Source organism: Penicillium mononematosum (genome assembly GCF_028829835.1).
Source record: "Penicillium mononematosum strain IBT 11891 chromosome Unknown utg000003l:1.0-8172316.0:1.0-8177699.0, whole genome shotgun sequence".
Taxonomy (NCBI): domain Eukaryota; kingdom Fungi; phylum Ascomycota; class Eurotiomycetes; order Eurotiales; family Aspergillaceae; genus Penicillium; species Penicillium mononematosum.
The window spans coordinates 7,322,649-7,337,927 of NW_026643273.1; the positions used below are offsets into that span (position 1 = coordinate 7,322,649).

The following is a 15,279-nucleotide window of genomic DNA, read 5'->3' on the forward strand; positions in this document are numbered from 1 at the left end:
TAAGCTATGTATGTATGTTACACAAGAACCAAAGTTGACCCAAGCATGGATCTCGGATCTCGAGGACTGGAAGCAAGCCAAAGCCAGCAAGAAACAACAGAAAGGACAAAACGGGGGTATGAGAGATCACACGCTGGAGGATCATATTTCATCGGAGGAGAGCGGTCGTGAGGGAGAAGAGGCATAAAGGAGGAAACGGTTTAATAGAACCTTTACAGCTCCAAGCTGGGGGTCTGACCCTTAACACGACCGATCACAGTTTGAGCGGCGTACTTGGGGATAACCTCGTCATCATGGAGCATAGCGAACTCCTCGGTAGCATCACGACCCATGAAGTTGTACAGGGCATTTGCGCCACCGGGGTGCTCGTCGACCCAGTTAGTGAGATCGAGGATGATGCCCTTGACCACGACCCAGAGGTCCTCCTTGGAGTTGTGCTTGGCGACTTCCTCCATGGTGTACTCGGTCTCTGGGACCTGGAAGTTCGCGGGATCGGGCTTGGAGGCGGGGGCCTCGGCGGCAGCAACAGGGGCAGTGGGGGCAGCGAGAGCGGGCAGGTTTCCGCCGGTGGCGGCACCGCCCCACTCGACAGAGACCTTGCCGGGCGTGCTTGGGTCGATGTGGAGGGAGATCTGGCCGAGACGCTGGGAGGCGGCGGAGGAGCCGTTGGCGAGGAGCTTCTGGAAGAGGTGCTGGGAGGCGGAGTCACCTGCGACACGGCCGTAGACGACACAGCCGAGGAGGGAGGAACCGCCGAGACGGTTGGCGCCGTGGACACCACCGGCGAGTTCACCGCAGGCGTAGAGGCCGTCGAAGGGCTTTTGCTCGCTGTTGAGAACCTGGGCGTGCTCGTTGATCTCGATACCACCCATGGTGAAGTGGAGGACGGGCTCCATGAGAGCGACGTGGAACTCGTCGTCGAGCTTGAAGGGCATGTTGTGGAAGAAGCGCTTGTTCCAGGGGTCCTTCTTCTTGCCGTCGGCGATGAGGTTGTACTCGTCGAAGGTCTTCTTGAGGGCTGCTTCGCCGCAGCCGATTTCGGCAACGAGCTCGGCGCCGGTCATCTTCTTCATCAGACCGCGGCCGGAGTAGTGACGGGTGTGGAAGTCCAGGACCTTGGAGGCCTTGCTGTTGAGGATGAGACGGATGGGCCACTTGCCCTTCTCCTTTTCTTCCCACATCTTGCCAGAGACGTAGTCGCGGTGGCCGAGCTCGTCGGAGAAGCGCTGGCCGTCGGAGTTGAGGAGGAGACCACCTTCACCGCGGAGGGCTTCGGCAGCCAGGAACTTGAACTTGGCGCCTGGGTCCTTGGGGTCGACGAGACCGGTGGGGTGGACCTGAACCTTGTCCATGTCGATGCCGTTGGCACCGATGGCCATCAGCATCTTCTGGCCGTCACCGGTAGCGTGGGTGCCGTTGGTGGAGGACAGACCGAAGGTGTCGGGGCGGTGCTTCTTGAGGAGGGAGGTGTCACTGAAATCAGCGGCGTAACCACCGGTAGCGAGAACGACGACACCGTCGGCGACCTTCTCCTCGCCGTTGATGGTGTAGGTAACACCGGTGACATTGTTACCGGACTTGTTGATGGAGGTGACGTTGGCCTTCTTGACGATCTGGACACGACCGGGCTCACTTTCGGCGAGATCTTCCAATCGCTGCATCAGGGCGTAGGTGATGGCCATACCAGGGAACTTGGCGTCATGGCCACGGTGTGTGCGGGGGTGAGTGTGTCCTCCGAGACGGGAGACGAGGGTGAGATCGAGGTTGAAAACATCCTGCAGCCACTCGACGGCGGAGGCGGACTTGTAGGTCAGGACCTTGATCAGGTCAGGACGGGCCTTGTCACGGGCGGACTTGAGGGTATCTTCGTAGAACTGCTTGACACTGTCCTGGATGCCGAGATCGGTCTGGGTGCGAGTGAGAGCACCGTTGATACCGGAGGTGGCTTTGGTAGAGTTACCACCGAAGAAAGCCTGCTTATCCAAAACGAGGACGTTGCCACCGTTGAGGTAGATGGTGTGTGCGGCGCTGAGGCCAGAGACTGGAGAGGGTCAGCTGGGACAGGGAGAGATGCGGGGAAAGGATATCCTTACGGCCACCACCGACCACAATTACTTGAGGTGCAGCCATTATGTTATGTGTAGAGAGAGATAAAGGGGAATATGAGGAAGAAGAGGAAAGGAGAGAGGAAGGAAAGGATCTTAAAGAAAACAGGGTTTGGGGGGCAGGTCAGAAGCCGACGGTCTATCGGCCGAGGCACAAAATAGTGGAAGACGTGGGGAGATGAAAGATGGGGGTACCCGCTGGAATACTAATTGGCCACCTCTGGTTTGTCTGTTTTTTTCATTACAGTCTGGGGAAGTTAGACGGGATCACATGCGATATAATATTCAACTACATCTTGTTACATTCAAAAGTCTAGAATGTTTCATTTTCATTTTCACATGCACCTATGTCATGTCACATTCCTGTTCTTTCAAGGAGTTGAGGGAAAGGGAATAGCGGGAAAAAGAGACAGAAAACACATCGGAAATGTCGACGGAACTAGAACATACATACTCCATCAATGTGTTTTTCAGAAACAGAGAAACTGACATTGAATTCCGGCCTCGGTCCTTACGGTTCTTGCGGTGCGGTAGGGGATGTGAGCCTCGGAATAACAATTGCGGTCCGCAGTTTCCGAGGTGTGAATGGCATGATGAGGAGAAAGTCCCTTTTGACACTTGAATCCTTGAATCCCTCTATATATTCAAGGTATACAACCATGTATGTATATAACAGGATCTGATATTCAAGTCAAAATAGTCTGGAATACCAAAAAGATATCCGTGGACCTTGGAAACGATCGAAAAGCGGCAAAAGCAGTTGCCGGCTGAGGAACCTGTGGCCTCTGATTGGTGGAAAAACAGTGTGGGGCTGACCTAATCCGGGGATGGGAATTGCCTCAGTGGGCCTGATGACCTCATGTGTCACCGTGTCCATTTCACGTTTTTCGACTCAAATGCCGACCTTCTGCATTCTGTAGATAAGCTTGGAGAGTAGCTCCATCAGCTTTCCACCTCACTAGACTTTGCTCTTGTCGAGACCAACAGCACTTTGACCTATTCTGAATCTCCAATACAATCGCTCGGGTCAATGCCGACCGAGAAAGTATAGTCCACGCGTCAGCGAAAAGACCGCCGAACCAGGTTTCTCAGATGAGACGAGTGGGCTACAGGCATGAAAACAGACACGCTTGATGATACGTGTATATACGCTCTACAATATATTAGTATATGCCCTGAGAGCAGGCTAGGAAAACCTACAATGCGTATGTGCAGCTAAACAGCGCTACAAAACAAGAACCAAATCAAACGCTTATGCCAAATCCAAAAATCTCCTAATCCATCCAGGTCACACTCTTCGTAACCAAGAACTCATTCAATCCCTCATCAGTGTTGAACCGGCCCCAGCCACTATTCTTCACACCGCCATGAGGAAGAGCCGGCTCATCATGGATCGTCATGCTATTAATATGGACCGCCCTACAATCAAGTCAGCACACAGATCCACAATCCACCGAATCCACCCAGAATCAAAACCAAAACGGAATCTAGGTCTGGAACACCCGACAACATACCCAGATTGAATGCGCTTGGCCATCGCCAAGCCTTTCCGCAGATCCTCCGTGAAAACAGACGCCGAAAGTCCATACCCACTCCCGTTCGCCAGACGGATCGCCTCGTCCTCGCTGTCGAAGGGCATACACGCCGCAACAGACGCAAAAGCCTCCTCCTGCCACAGCGCCATATCTTCCTTCACACCGCCTAAGACGGCGGGCGCCATGCGGACCCCCGAGTCGGTGGGGACGTTATCCGCAGACCCGGAGATGAAGTGTGCGCCTGCTGAGACAGCATTGGCAATGAGGGCTTCGACGCGGGTCTTGGAGGCAGTATTGACGAGCGTTGGGGGCTGATCCGAGGCTGCAGCGCCAGCCGCGAGGGCCTTTTGCAGGGCTTCCGTGAAGGCCGGGAGGATGGAGGAGTGGACGAGGATTCGATCAGTTGCCATACAGATCTGGCCGGACTATTCACGGAAAGTAAAAAAATTAGCCATTGACTCGGAGAGGAGACAGATATAGATAGATATGCGTGCGACAAGCGCAGTGTAACCCAAACTCACATTCAAGAACGCCCCCGCCAACACTCCCTGCACGGCAGTCTGCAAATCAGCATCGTGACAGACAATCGAGCTATTCTTCCCGCCCAGTTCCATAAGACAGGGCTTGAGGTTCTGACCGCAGGCGCGAGCGATCTTCCGACCAACAGCTGTGCTACCGGTGAAATTGATCTTGCGCACGGCGTCGTGCTCGATCATCGCATTGACGACCTCGGGCGCGTCCTGCGGGGCGCAGTGGATGATATTCAGACAGCCGGCGGGGAGGCCTGCATCTTCGAAGGCGCGACCGATGGCCCAGTAGCAGCGGGGAGTTAGTTCGGACGATTTGAGGATTGTTGTGTTACCAGCTGCGAGGGCACAGGCCGCGGAGCGGATACCGAAGACGTAGGGGGGCGTTCCTGTACCAGCGATTAGTCCGATTAAACATTTTATGCATCTATACCCATGGTAGAAATATAAAGTTCCCCGGAACCATGAAAGACAGATCAAGAAATACTAACCACGGCACAATCCCCAAAATAACACCCATCGCCTCCTTAAAGATAATCGCGCTCTGTCCTTCCGTCTCGACGACAGGTACACTGCCACAGATCGATGTAATGCGGCTCGCAACCTCGCGCAGCATGCGCACTCCAAGCGGGACGACGAATCCCGCGGAGGCGCCGACGTCCGCGCCCATCTCTTGGCGCATGTACTCGGCATTGGTGTCGAGACGGGCCTCGAGGATATCGGCGGCTTTGAGTAGGATGTCGCGTCTCACAGTTGGTTTTGTCTGCGACCATGAGGGGAAGGCGGCGTCGGCGGCTTCGACGGCGCGGATTGCATCCTGGGGTGTTGCGGCGGAGGCGGTCCAGATGGTCGAGTTGGTGTAGGGGCTTGTTACAGGGAAGGTGTTGGGGGTTGTTTCTTCCTGACCATTTATGATGAGGGGGACTGTGAGTCCGGTGTTGGTTGGGGTTGTCATGGTGGAGGGGTAGGTAGAGGTAGGGTAGAGAGAGGTATGGAGTATAGAATGTGTGCTGGTCCAATGTGAGGGGAAAACAGAGATTACTATTCGGCCTCGGGATAAAATTTCCTACTCTTTTACTCTTTTACATTGTATTCGATCTCGGTTCCACCCCCCTATTGAATTGACAGAATTCGGATGTGATTTGAGGCCGATCTTTACCAGGAACCGCATTTGCCCAATGGTACTATTCCGAGCTATGCGACGACTATTTGATTACGGAGGTAAGCTTTCCATGGTTAATGCTCCTGCTGGTTTTTCATCCATTGTGAACCAATGAAGATCCGTGTTTCATGTACACAATTCGGCAAATGTGTACATAATGCGGCACTTTCAGGAGAGTGCTCCAGTGATCGACAGAGTGATGAGGTAAACCTTGGAACTGAAGAATCTGACGTTCAATAATAACCTGGGTCCACCGTGTGCCATTGTCCTTGAAACAGGGCTTTTAAGCGGTTATCTGAACCCCCCACTGGTATGACTCTGCATGTATACAATATACGTGCATGAACCCCTCCATATCAATTTCTGTTTCTGGAGGTGTTCGCGTAAATGCCTCTACACGTGGTCAAACTCTGTTTTTTCAATTTAGTACCTAGGTAGGGCGGATTTTCCACGCTATTGGGCGATCTACATGTCATGTTTACCCGAAGCCCGAGAGAAGAGAGAACCATGGATGAGATCGTGGTGGCGTCCAAAGTTGCGGGTAGCTTTTCCAGGAAGGTTTCAAGGTTTCTTCTGTGGAGTTGATATATTGGAATTCATGAGAATCCATGGATATATATACGAAATACAATGTAACATTGGAAGGGACGGCATATAGATAGTCTAGAAGGCAATAGTACAGCAATAGTCAGTTTCTCGCAAGGTTGCCTGACACGTTCCCAGCTGCTATCAGATGGCGATCGTAGGGATGTCCTTCCTAATATGGCTAATGTACATACCTGTTAACCCCACCTTGGATCCACTGGCCTATTCTGTAAAGAATGCATTTGTCATTCTCAGATAGTCCAAGGGTGATAGATGATAGGTGATGGGTGAAGCTACCTAGGTATATTTCTTGTATTTGTACAGTTGAATGGCACAATACATTGTGCCAGAAACCCGGAAACTAGAGGTGCTCATCCAGTAAATCTTTGTAAATCTTTGTGATAGTTTTGCGTCATGCATGTAGGTCGTATATCCGCACGAACCGAGATCCCTATCAGGACAAGGATCGGCCACTAGGGCTTGTGTGTGAGTGGATAAACAGTGGATGGAATTTCAAGCTGGTCCAGGGTACCAGCACTCCGAGCTGATCTTGGATATACGCGTGGTACTCTGTACCACACGTTTTATATCGGTGGACGCCCTCAGATCGTGCGTTTCCCAGTCATTCCTTTTTTAATTCACACATACCCTACCTTTTGCTTTTCGGTTGCAACCCACACTCTTTTAATATTCGGTTGCGTTAGAAAAGTACAATGGCGCCAAGCAAGAAAGGTTGGCAGATGATTGAGATCATTTCGGTCTTGGTCAGTCTCTGCCTGATCTCGGTGGTGATGCGAGTCTTCGCTCGCCTTCATAGAAGAGTTAGGTTCGGCGTCGATGATTATCTGAGCATGGTATCCATGGTGCTCCTCATTGCCATGTTGATCGAGCTCATTCTTTGTATGTTCTTACTCCACCGGATTGAAAGTTCAATACTAATAGGTATCATAGGGTGTTCAATTGGAGGCAATGGAGCCCATATCGCGGATCTCTCTCCAGAAACCCTCATGAACTACTGGAAGGTATGTGTCCCACCAGTATGCAGTATCCAACAAACCCAACCTAACACCGCCCAGATCTTCCTCGCCAACCAATTCACCTACTTCCTGCTCTGTCCTTGTATCAAAATTTCCATCATCTGCTTCTACCGACGCCTCTTCTCAACCCCAAAGTTCCAAACAGTCACCTTCGGCCTAAACTGCCTAATGGCCGCCTGGGGCACCGGAATCTTTTTAGCCTGCGCAGGACAATGCCGACCCCTACGGGCGTACTGGGACCACAGCGTCAAAGGAACATGTTTCGACGCGCAAGAATTCATCATCGTCAACCAAGCCTTCAACGTATTCATGGACTTCGTCATCCTCATCCTGCCCATCCCAATGATCTGGAACCTCCACCGCGCGTGGCAAGACAAGCTCGCGCTAAACGGCGTGTTCGCTCTCGGCGCCTTCGTCTGCTTCGCCAGTATCTATCGCATCGTCGTGCTTTTCTGGATCAGCCCGACCGACCCAACCTTCACCGTCTACCAGGCGACTTTGTGGACGCACATCGAGCCCGCTGTTGGTCTGATTTGCTCTAACTTGCCGATCATCCGTGGATTGTTCCCCGCGCTCAAGTTGGGCTCGCGCAATGGAACGGGTCCGGCGTATATCAATACCGATTACACGAACTCTATGTTCTTGTCGAAATCTAGCCCCCGCTCGCCGGACATTGAGTATGTTAAGATGTACAATGCTCAGGTCGAGAGCAAGTCGCCCGGACCTGGACATGTTGGTGATGATCTACACCCGCAGATTATCAATGTCCAGACGGATATTTCTATCCTTCCGGGTAATGACTCCACTACTAAGCTGAACCAGTGAGGTGGTGTGCTGTTGATTTACGCCGTTACGATGTGATGACACTTTTTACCTTCTCTTCTTGGGACGGACTGTTGGAGTGAATGGGGTCTATATTCCCTTGGGAAGGCTGAATCGGCTTCGAGAGAACCAAATTATCCAAAAAGAAACGGCACTGCTGTCTGAAATACTCTTGGCTATTGTCACTTGCAGTCATAGCCAGGAGCGAACAGGGGCACGGTCTCCCAACCCTAAAGTGAGCAATATCAGACGCCAACAACTCCTTCCATCCACTCTCCATTTTCTACATTCTTTCCTTCACTTTTACGTTCATACATATACGACTTGCCACGGCATTTCTTTCATTCAATTACCCTTATTGACTTTCCCACCTGTCATTCTTTATGTTGATGTCGGCTTTACCGACGACTTTGGCTTATGTACACAACGACGCTCTTTTGACTTCGCCTATACCCTTCATAATATACCTTTCTTGTTTTATATTATATACAATTGATTTCCTTTTCTAGCTTTGGTCCCTTTAGGCTGTATACAACTTAATTTTCTGTGCTCTTACATCTTTCATCGAGTTACGCGAATTATCCAGAAGTGCATTAGTTAAAAATTGAATGTCTATGGAGCCACGGATACTGCTGTACAAGGACAGCATTATATATAAAGTATAGACCTCGAATATAGACGAGGATTATCGGCAAATGGAGCTTGACTTTTCATTTCTCAGGCTGGCTAAAAGGATATGCAAGGGTAGGTAGAAGGCATGAATTCGTAGATCTTTCATCAGACGGCACACAACGAGATACAGCAGAGCATTCAATGCACCATCCGGCTGGTAGCAAATTCCTAGAATCGAGATATTAGCGACGAAACAACCCCACAGAATGAAAGCCAGCACATACCGGGAACTGATCAGCAATACTAGTTGCAACGCGCTCTACATCCTCCGCAAGATCTTGCACACCAAGATCCCACTGCCTCAGCTTCGTCCCGTTAGAAGCACCCGCTGAGGCGCCACCGACAGTCTCAGCATCAAACGAAATAACCCCATCAATCTGATCAATCCGACCACGCAGCCGTCCCTGCTCAACCATGCGCGCCGCATAAGCCTCAGCCTTCTCGCCAGCAGACACATCACCCGAAGACTGCAATCCCAGAATCGAGCCCAGGTCATCAACGTGGATATTCTCGTACAGCTTGCTCGCCGCTACGAGATTGTGCTCGATAACCGCCTTATCGAGAACGGTCGTGCCGTCCGCCGTAACAGCGAGCTGGTGCGGCGCAAGTTTCTTCGCGAACGCGGCGACTTCGTCCGCCGTCAGAAGCCTGTCTCAGGAACATCTTCTCCAGGATACCGAATTCGTCAACGGAGGGCGTGCGGTCGTCTTTGTACAGACGCGCGAGTGAGCGGGACCGCTGCGGGCCAGCAGGTGCGAGGACGGCGCAGCGGATCGCCGCGGACAGGGCTGTCAGACGGTCTTCTTCGTCGACGCCCGGTGCGAGACTCACGATGAAGTATTCCTGTGCGGCGTCGAGGAAGCGACGGCGGGCATCGAGGATGCGGGCCTGGGAGAGCTGGAAGTAGAGCTTTGCATCGTGGTCCTCTATTTTGGAGGGGAGGTTCTTGATGCGGTTGAGGAAGGCTTCGGCGCTGGTGGTGTCGTCGTCTTCGAGGTAGTAGCGCACAATTCGGATCCAGAGGCGGGCTTTGGCGGCGTCGGAGACTAGACGCTGTGAGCTGTCGATGTGGATGCCTTGTAGGGCGCGGGCGGCGGATGTGTATTCTTCCTGGGATTCGTAGGCGTCTGCGAGGATCTCGCGGATCTGCGAGTCTTGTTCTTCGACGGAGGCGGAGCGCGTCTGGAGGAGGGTGATGGCGTGCTGGCCGACTTTTATTTTTGTTTCCGCGGGGAGGGATTGGAGGACTGTGATGAAGATGTCGAGGAGGGGACGGGCGGCGACGATGCTCACTTCTTCGCTGAGGATTGAGTCTAGGTAGTAGACGAGATCTTGGGCGAGTTCGTGGCCGCTGGAGGTTGCTACCATCTCATTGAGGAGATCGGTGTATTGCTGTAGCTTTGTTGGTTGATGTGAGTTCGTTTCGATGCCCGATAGGGCGTTGGTCATCTTTTGGGAGGCCATGCTGGTGAACTGTGTGAAGTAGTGGTAAAGAGAGTTGGAGAGTTGCTGTTCGACGTGGAGTGGTGGGGACAGCCGAGCTGTTATCGATAAGAGCTGCTGGATGAGAACAATACAGCTCATTTAGTCTGGTCATAACGTAGGTAGAATACGTCTTACGAAGATCCTATAGTCGCGACTATATAGAGCTAAAAATTTACTAGCACCGGGTACCTTGGCCTTGCGACTGAGGTGGTTTGTTATTGGCATCTTTACTCAACAACCACTTATAGCTCTTAAACTCTACACGAAATAAATCCTACATATCATTTTACCCAACGCATTGATGTGGACATTTAATCCTCCTACCGAAATTATCATATGCGTAGGGTACCTTCATGTCCTTTGGCGCTTTAACCCTGCTAATTCTGTATTTGGCAGGTGATGGAACAGTAGTGGAGTCTTTAGTTCTTCGAGTTGAGAAGCCTCATCGTGCTACATGTGTCCCATGCTCGGTTGAACTGGATCATCCCCAACAGATGAATACTACTATGCTTGGCGATACCGTGGCTTGGGGGGTGCCATGTGCTCTCCCGCTGTAAATGCGGGCTGGACCATGGTCCTTTTGTGGTGCAAGAGAGAAGAAGAGAAGATGGATACGCCGCTGACAAAAATCGAATTGTACTGGTAACAAATTCCAGACCGGGGAAGCAAAGAGATCTTTGCGTCTGCTGATGGCAGGGGACAATGGAACCTCAGCCCGTCAGCAGTTTCATTTGCCTCCGACGGATCCTTACTCGTCCAGGTCGACCGAGAAGGACTTCAAGTACTCTATAATCTCGACCTGAATGTTTGACCGAACCAGCCGACTCCAGCCGACTTGAAGCTATTTGACCGTCTTATCCCGTTTGGTTCAGTGAGCGATGTCACACCCCTACCTGGGAAATCAAAGCAGGCCCTAGTGTCTTGCGACAGCTTTGATAGCAGCAGTCGGCAAGATTTGCCGGCTCAAGGTTCTCGCAGTTTGCGCCTATCAGCGCTCAGTGAAGGAACTTTTGGTCTTTCAAAGAGCAAAATTGGCCGGATATGGTTTCCGAGTCACGAACAGCGTCATATCCAGGCTTGGGTGGTTATCGTACTTCAATCCAAAGCAGAAGTACCTGCTGCTCTATATTATCCATGGTGGCCCTCAGCATAGCTGGAGAGAATGCTGGGACATGCGTTGTCATCTTGCACTTTTCGCCGAGCACGGCTATATCGTCGTGGCGTCAGATACTACAGGAAGTACGGGCTATGGAAGTGAGTCTACTGATGCAATACAAGGACCATGGGCTGGAAAGCCGTCCTCAGACCTAGAAAGAGGCCTTGATTATATCTGCCAGTCCCTCGAGTACGTCGACACCGAGTGTGCAGTGGCACTCGGTCTCGGTTACGGAGGCTACATGGTCAACTGGATACAAGGTCATGACTTGGGCCGCAGGCTCAGAGCATTGATCGCAGATAATGGCACCTTCAACCTGCTCTCTCATCTAGCTAGCAACACTCAACATTTGATTTTCCACGGAATGGGTGGATCACCTTGGCTGAATCCAAAGGCGTGGAGAAAATGGGACCATGCATAAGACGCTGGAAGACGCCACACTTAATCATCCATGAGGAAGTGAATCGTCAGCATCCGGTCTCTGAAGCCCTGGCGGAGTTTAACACCCCCAATTTACAGTCAGTAAGAGCGCTCTGCTCATATTTCCAGATGAGGACCATCGCATCCGGAGCCCTGAGAATTTGCTCTTGTGGTATCGCACTGTGCTTGGCTGGTTCAAGCAGCAGACAGGACAAGACGCATGAATATCACAAGACATGCAGCAAGTGATACGAGGTTGCCAACCCACTAAACATCGTTCCTTTGTACCCCAGGTGGCACTTTTCAGGTATTATCTCCCGTCATTAGTCTTGTAAATAGAAGTATAAGAAGAACAGACTGCAAGATACATGTAGTAAAAAGGGTCATATTTTCCATTATAGCTTGTGAGAGAAAGACTCGGATATGGTATCCAGACTTTCAAACGCCATATATTCTGGGTAGTTTTGCAGACTCTATATGTAGACGCCACAAAAGAACACAAAGAAACTTGAAGTATGAAGATGCACGTTAGTAGGCGGGGTATTTGTTGACATACATGGGATGTTTTTGTCTCTTTGTGCAGACTGAGCTGTTCGTTAGTTTGCCATTTCTTTGTTAGTATAGGCTTATATACAGCCTGCTTTCCATAGATTTCATATCACCTCTCTTCTTCTCGATTTTTCCATGCTAGTGCTATTCACTAGATCTCCAGTATTGTAACCCTCAACAGTATTATATTTTACATGTAAAATACGTATATTACCGAAATCCGAGGTGACTCACACTACGAGCCACCACATGAACTTCAACTTGTCACCAACCATTGTCGCGTCAATACACGCCTATTAACCGCGTTACAAGACTCTCAAACTCTATTGACTTGATCATTTCTTTGATCTCACAAGATGGCAGAAGCAGGAGAAGTTTTGAAGGGCTTCAATGACATTCTTGACCTAAGACAGGCCTATGCCTGGAATGCGGATTCTGTGAGTAGACTCATATCGCTTCCCAGAAAAGTCATGCGCAGGATTTTGCTTACTCGAGTCCTAGATAATGAAATTCCTTAGCCATGTGGTCACGTATGGGTATCTGTATGATATCCGAGACCACCAAATGCTAGCTCTTCGAGCCATGGTGGCTCAGATTGAGATGCTACGGTAGGGGCAAAGCTTATCTCTTACGCCTAGCACGGCTCTGACTGATTTTGCTTTTATGTAGTCCTCAACAAGGTAGCATGTTTGCACCACCCGGGTCAGAGCCAAATGAACCAATGCAACGTGTTTTGAACCCCGGCTGGGATCCATCGATCCAATCAAGGATAAAAGTTGCCTCAAGATGACTTTATGCATGATGAGGTCCCCTTTCGGGGACTCTATGATATATTGGGCTTACTTCTCTCATCGATGGGTGTTGCACCAGCTGGTGCAAATTCGCACACTTTCTACCTCCCGCTCGTGGCCATGTATGGACGGTGGTGTAAAGTGCTCGGGGATCCTCTACCATGCCCCACAATGTTCAATTGCACCTGGATATCAGAGGGTGAAGACCGAGGTCGCTTCTTCTTGGGAGCATCGATTGGACGGTACAAGCAAGCGAATGCCTCATGGACGCAGTCGGTCAAAGAAGCAAGGTTCTCTTTGATCAATGATGCGGATATGGCATTAAAGGGATATACCATGGTCGATTGCCCTGCCTCTGCTAAAGGGATCTGGTTCGGAAATTGCGCCGAGGTATATCCGTTATTACACATGTTGAAGTAAGTTCACCCCTGGGATCTATATAGTATTAAAGCTAACAGGATAGGGGCAATACCAACCCGGGCGCTGTTTATGGAATAGCTGTGCATAGGAAAGGCGTGCTCCACAGCCAATATGAAGATGGTGTCTCGGGATGGGTTTGGAAAGCTGTACGAAGGCTGTGTGCTAATTGCGAAGAGCTTGTCCATATGTGGAGTGGATTGCCGGCTAACTTCGAGCCGTTTGCTGATGTAGGGGGGTGTCACTGCAATTTAGACTACTAAGTGATACTCAATTGACGATGGTTACTTGGTTGATACTCACCATCTTCCCCTCCTTATTCTTCTACAATTCAGTAGTTAAGCATTAATGAAGCATATTCAGAAAGCCAAGGCCCCAGGGCTTGTATCCATGACTACGCATTCGAGGGTTTTAGATCTGATTACAGTTGATAATACATATCACAAGTTAATTATGCATGTAGTCTAATAATAGTGAAGAATGAGTGAATGGAAAAGCACGTCGTCATAATACAAATAGAGCTGACTCTCACCGCCTACCACACTGGGTTGAGCGAATAGCTCCAGACTTGGGTGGCGCGGGCTTCATCAGTCATACGCGCTTTTCACCTCATCCACCACGTTCTCTTTTGATAGATTCAGTGGCACATCGACGGTCGCATCTTTTACTCCATCACTTCCTCCAAAACTTGACCGTCCTCGAGCGATCCCACACCCAGTATGGCGCAGGTCAAGCAAGACCCGGATCGCCCGTACTTCAAGCAGGACCCTGACAGCAAGGATATCGCCCTTAGGGACATAGAAGAAGAAGATCTCTACGAAGATGCTGGAGATCTGGACTTCTCGCAAGCAGGTCAGAATGTATGGCTCTCCCGTCTGCCTCGGTCGCTGTGGGAGCACTGGGCCCACCTGGACGACGACGAAGAGATAGAGCTTGGCACCATGAGAGTGGAGGGGACACCGAACGACATCAAGAGGGTAAGTGGAAATCTATGCGCCAGCAGAGTGACTAGCAGATTCTAACATCCGTCCCCTTTTCAGGTCAGTTTGCGCCTACATGATCGTCCGGATAATCGGGAAATTCCCAAAGACTACACACTCCAGCGTCAAACCGTCGACCCATCAGGTACTGGATCACACCTCACCCACAATACATACGTTTTTACCGAGAAGGATATCCCCGGCGTCGAGAACCGCATGGCTACATTTGGCGAAATGCGCTCGGTTCTGTACGAAGCCCAGAAACGTGAAGCGAAGCGGCGGGAACAGGGCAAAAGATGGGAGCCTTATGTGCGAAAGACGATACCAAGTATGTGCCGTTGCAGACATGGCGAGTTCTATTTGCTCACAATTTCTAGAACACACTGCCCTCGCCGGCGCGGTCAGTGAAGAATTCAATTGCCTTCCCGTGGAGAACGAAGAATTCCGACGGATCTCCGAGAAGCGAGCGCTGGAAGCTCTGAAACCTCGAAAGGAGACTGTCTTCATTGATAAAATTCCCGGGAAGATCATCCAGGCGCGCCATGCTCTTCCCACCGAAAGGGGTCAATTTGTGGTATGTCTTGCATCTCTGTTTATTTTTCAAAGCTAGATTACTCACTTCGTCTGCAGCAAGCCACACGACCCATCAAAGGAAAATCCCAAGAGAACAAGTCCACCCGTATGCCACAAAACGAGCTTCTGGATCTTATCTTCCAGTGCTTCCGCGAATTCAAATACTGGCCCTTTAAGACACTCAAGGCCCGATTGGCACAGCCAGAGGCCTATCTCAAGCAGACCTTGGAGATGGTTGCGCACCTTGTCAAGGCTGGTGACTTTGCTATGACTTGGGAACTGAAGCCCGAGGCCACCCACAGTCAGTACTCGAATGCGATGGACAATGCAAAGGCAGAGTTGCCACCAGGTGTCGACGATTCTTTCGAGTCAGAGGATGATCCGGCTTCTGGAATGGCCACGGATCAGGACGACGTTCAATTTGAGAACGTTTAAACAAATACAGACAAGTAACGGCTTCGAT

At 50.8% G+C, this 15,279-nt stretch overlaps 7 protein-coding genes across 7 annotated transcripts; 4 read left to right on the forward strand and 3 right to left on the reverse strand.

Annotated features, from left to right (window-relative positions):
• Positions 1 to 212: 212 nt before the first annotated feature.
• On the reverse strand, positions 213 to 2,142 carry osm1 (putative fumarate reductase Osm1; the record flags this gene model as incomplete). The annotated part of the gene is made up of 2 exons (XM_057294569.1): positions 2,094 to 2,142; positions 213 to 2,041 (listed from the first exon to the last, which is right to left on the reverse strand). The coding sequence occupies exons 1-2, from the start codon at positions 2,128 to 2,130 to the stop codon at positions 213 to 215; spliced, it is 1,866 nt and encodes a 621-aa protein (XP_057149380.1). The 5' UTR covers positions 2,131 to 2,142.
• Positions 2,143 to 3,379: 1,237 nt separating this feature from the next.
• Positions 3,380 to 5,122, reverse strand: N7519_007794 (aldehyde dehydrogenase; the record flags this gene model as incomplete). Its single annotated transcript, XM_057294570.1, has 4 exons — positions 3,380 to 3,524; positions 3,620 to 4,065; positions 4,162 to 4,594; positions 4,641 to 5,122. 4 exons carry the CDS (start codon positions 5,120 to 5,122, stop codon positions 3,380 to 3,382), a joined length of 1,506 nt encoding a protein of 501 aa, XP_057149381.1.
• A 1,505-nt stretch (positions 5,123 to 6,627) lies between these two features.
• N7519_007795 (uncharacterized protein) lies at positions 6,628 to 7,776 on the forward strand (the record flags this gene model as incomplete). Its single annotated transcript, XM_057294571.1, has 3 exons — positions 6,628 to 6,814; positions 6,866 to 6,936; positions 6,991 to 7,776. 3 exons carry the CDS (start codon positions 6,628 to 6,630, stop codon positions 7,774 to 7,776), a joined length of 1,044 nt encoding a protein of 347 aa, XP_057149382.1.
• Positions 7,777 to 8,583: 807 nt separating this feature from the next.
• On the reverse strand, positions 8,584 to 9,909 carry N7519_007796 (PCI domain-containing protein; the record flags this gene model as incomplete). The annotated part of the gene is made up of 3 exons (XM_057294572.1): positions 8,584 to 8,613; positions 8,670 to 9,073; positions 9,123 to 9,909. 3 exons carry the CDS (start codon positions 9,907 to 9,909, stop codon positions 8,584 to 8,586), a joined length of 1,221 nt encoding a protein of 406 aa, XP_057149383.1.
• A 2,502-nt stretch (positions 9,910 to 12,411) lies between these two features.
• Positions 12,412 to 12,667, forward strand: N7519_007797 (uncharacterized protein; the record flags this gene model as incomplete). Its single annotated transcript, XM_057294573.1, has 2 exons — positions 12,412 to 12,492; positions 12,557 to 12,667. The coding sequence occupies 2 exons, from the start codon at positions 12,412 to 12,414 to the stop codon at positions 12,665 to 12,667; spliced, it is 192 nt and encodes a 63-aa protein (XP_057149384.1).
• A 242-nt stretch (positions 12,668 to 12,909) lies between these two features.
• N7519_007798 (uncharacterized protein) lies at positions 12,910 to 13,526 on the forward strand (the record flags this gene model as incomplete). Its single annotated transcript, XM_057294574.1, has 2 exons — positions 12,910 to 13,262; positions 13,310 to 13,526. 2 exons carry the CDS (start codon positions 12,910 to 12,912, stop codon positions 13,524 to 13,526), a joined length of 570 nt encoding a protein of 189 aa, XP_057149385.1.
• Positions 13,527 to 13,982: 456 nt separating this feature from the next.
• N7519_007799 (transcription factor IIF subunit TFG2) lies at positions 13,983 to 15,251 on the forward strand (the record flags this gene model as incomplete). The annotated part of the gene is made up of 4 exons (XM_057294575.1): positions 13,983 to 14,240; positions 14,304 to 14,571; positions 14,621 to 14,817; positions 14,874 to 15,251. 4 exons carry the CDS (start codon positions 13,983 to 13,985, stop codon positions 15,249 to 15,251), a joined length of 1,101 nt encoding a protein of 366 aa, XP_057149386.1.
• Positions 15,252 to 15,279: the final 28 nt, after the last annotated feature.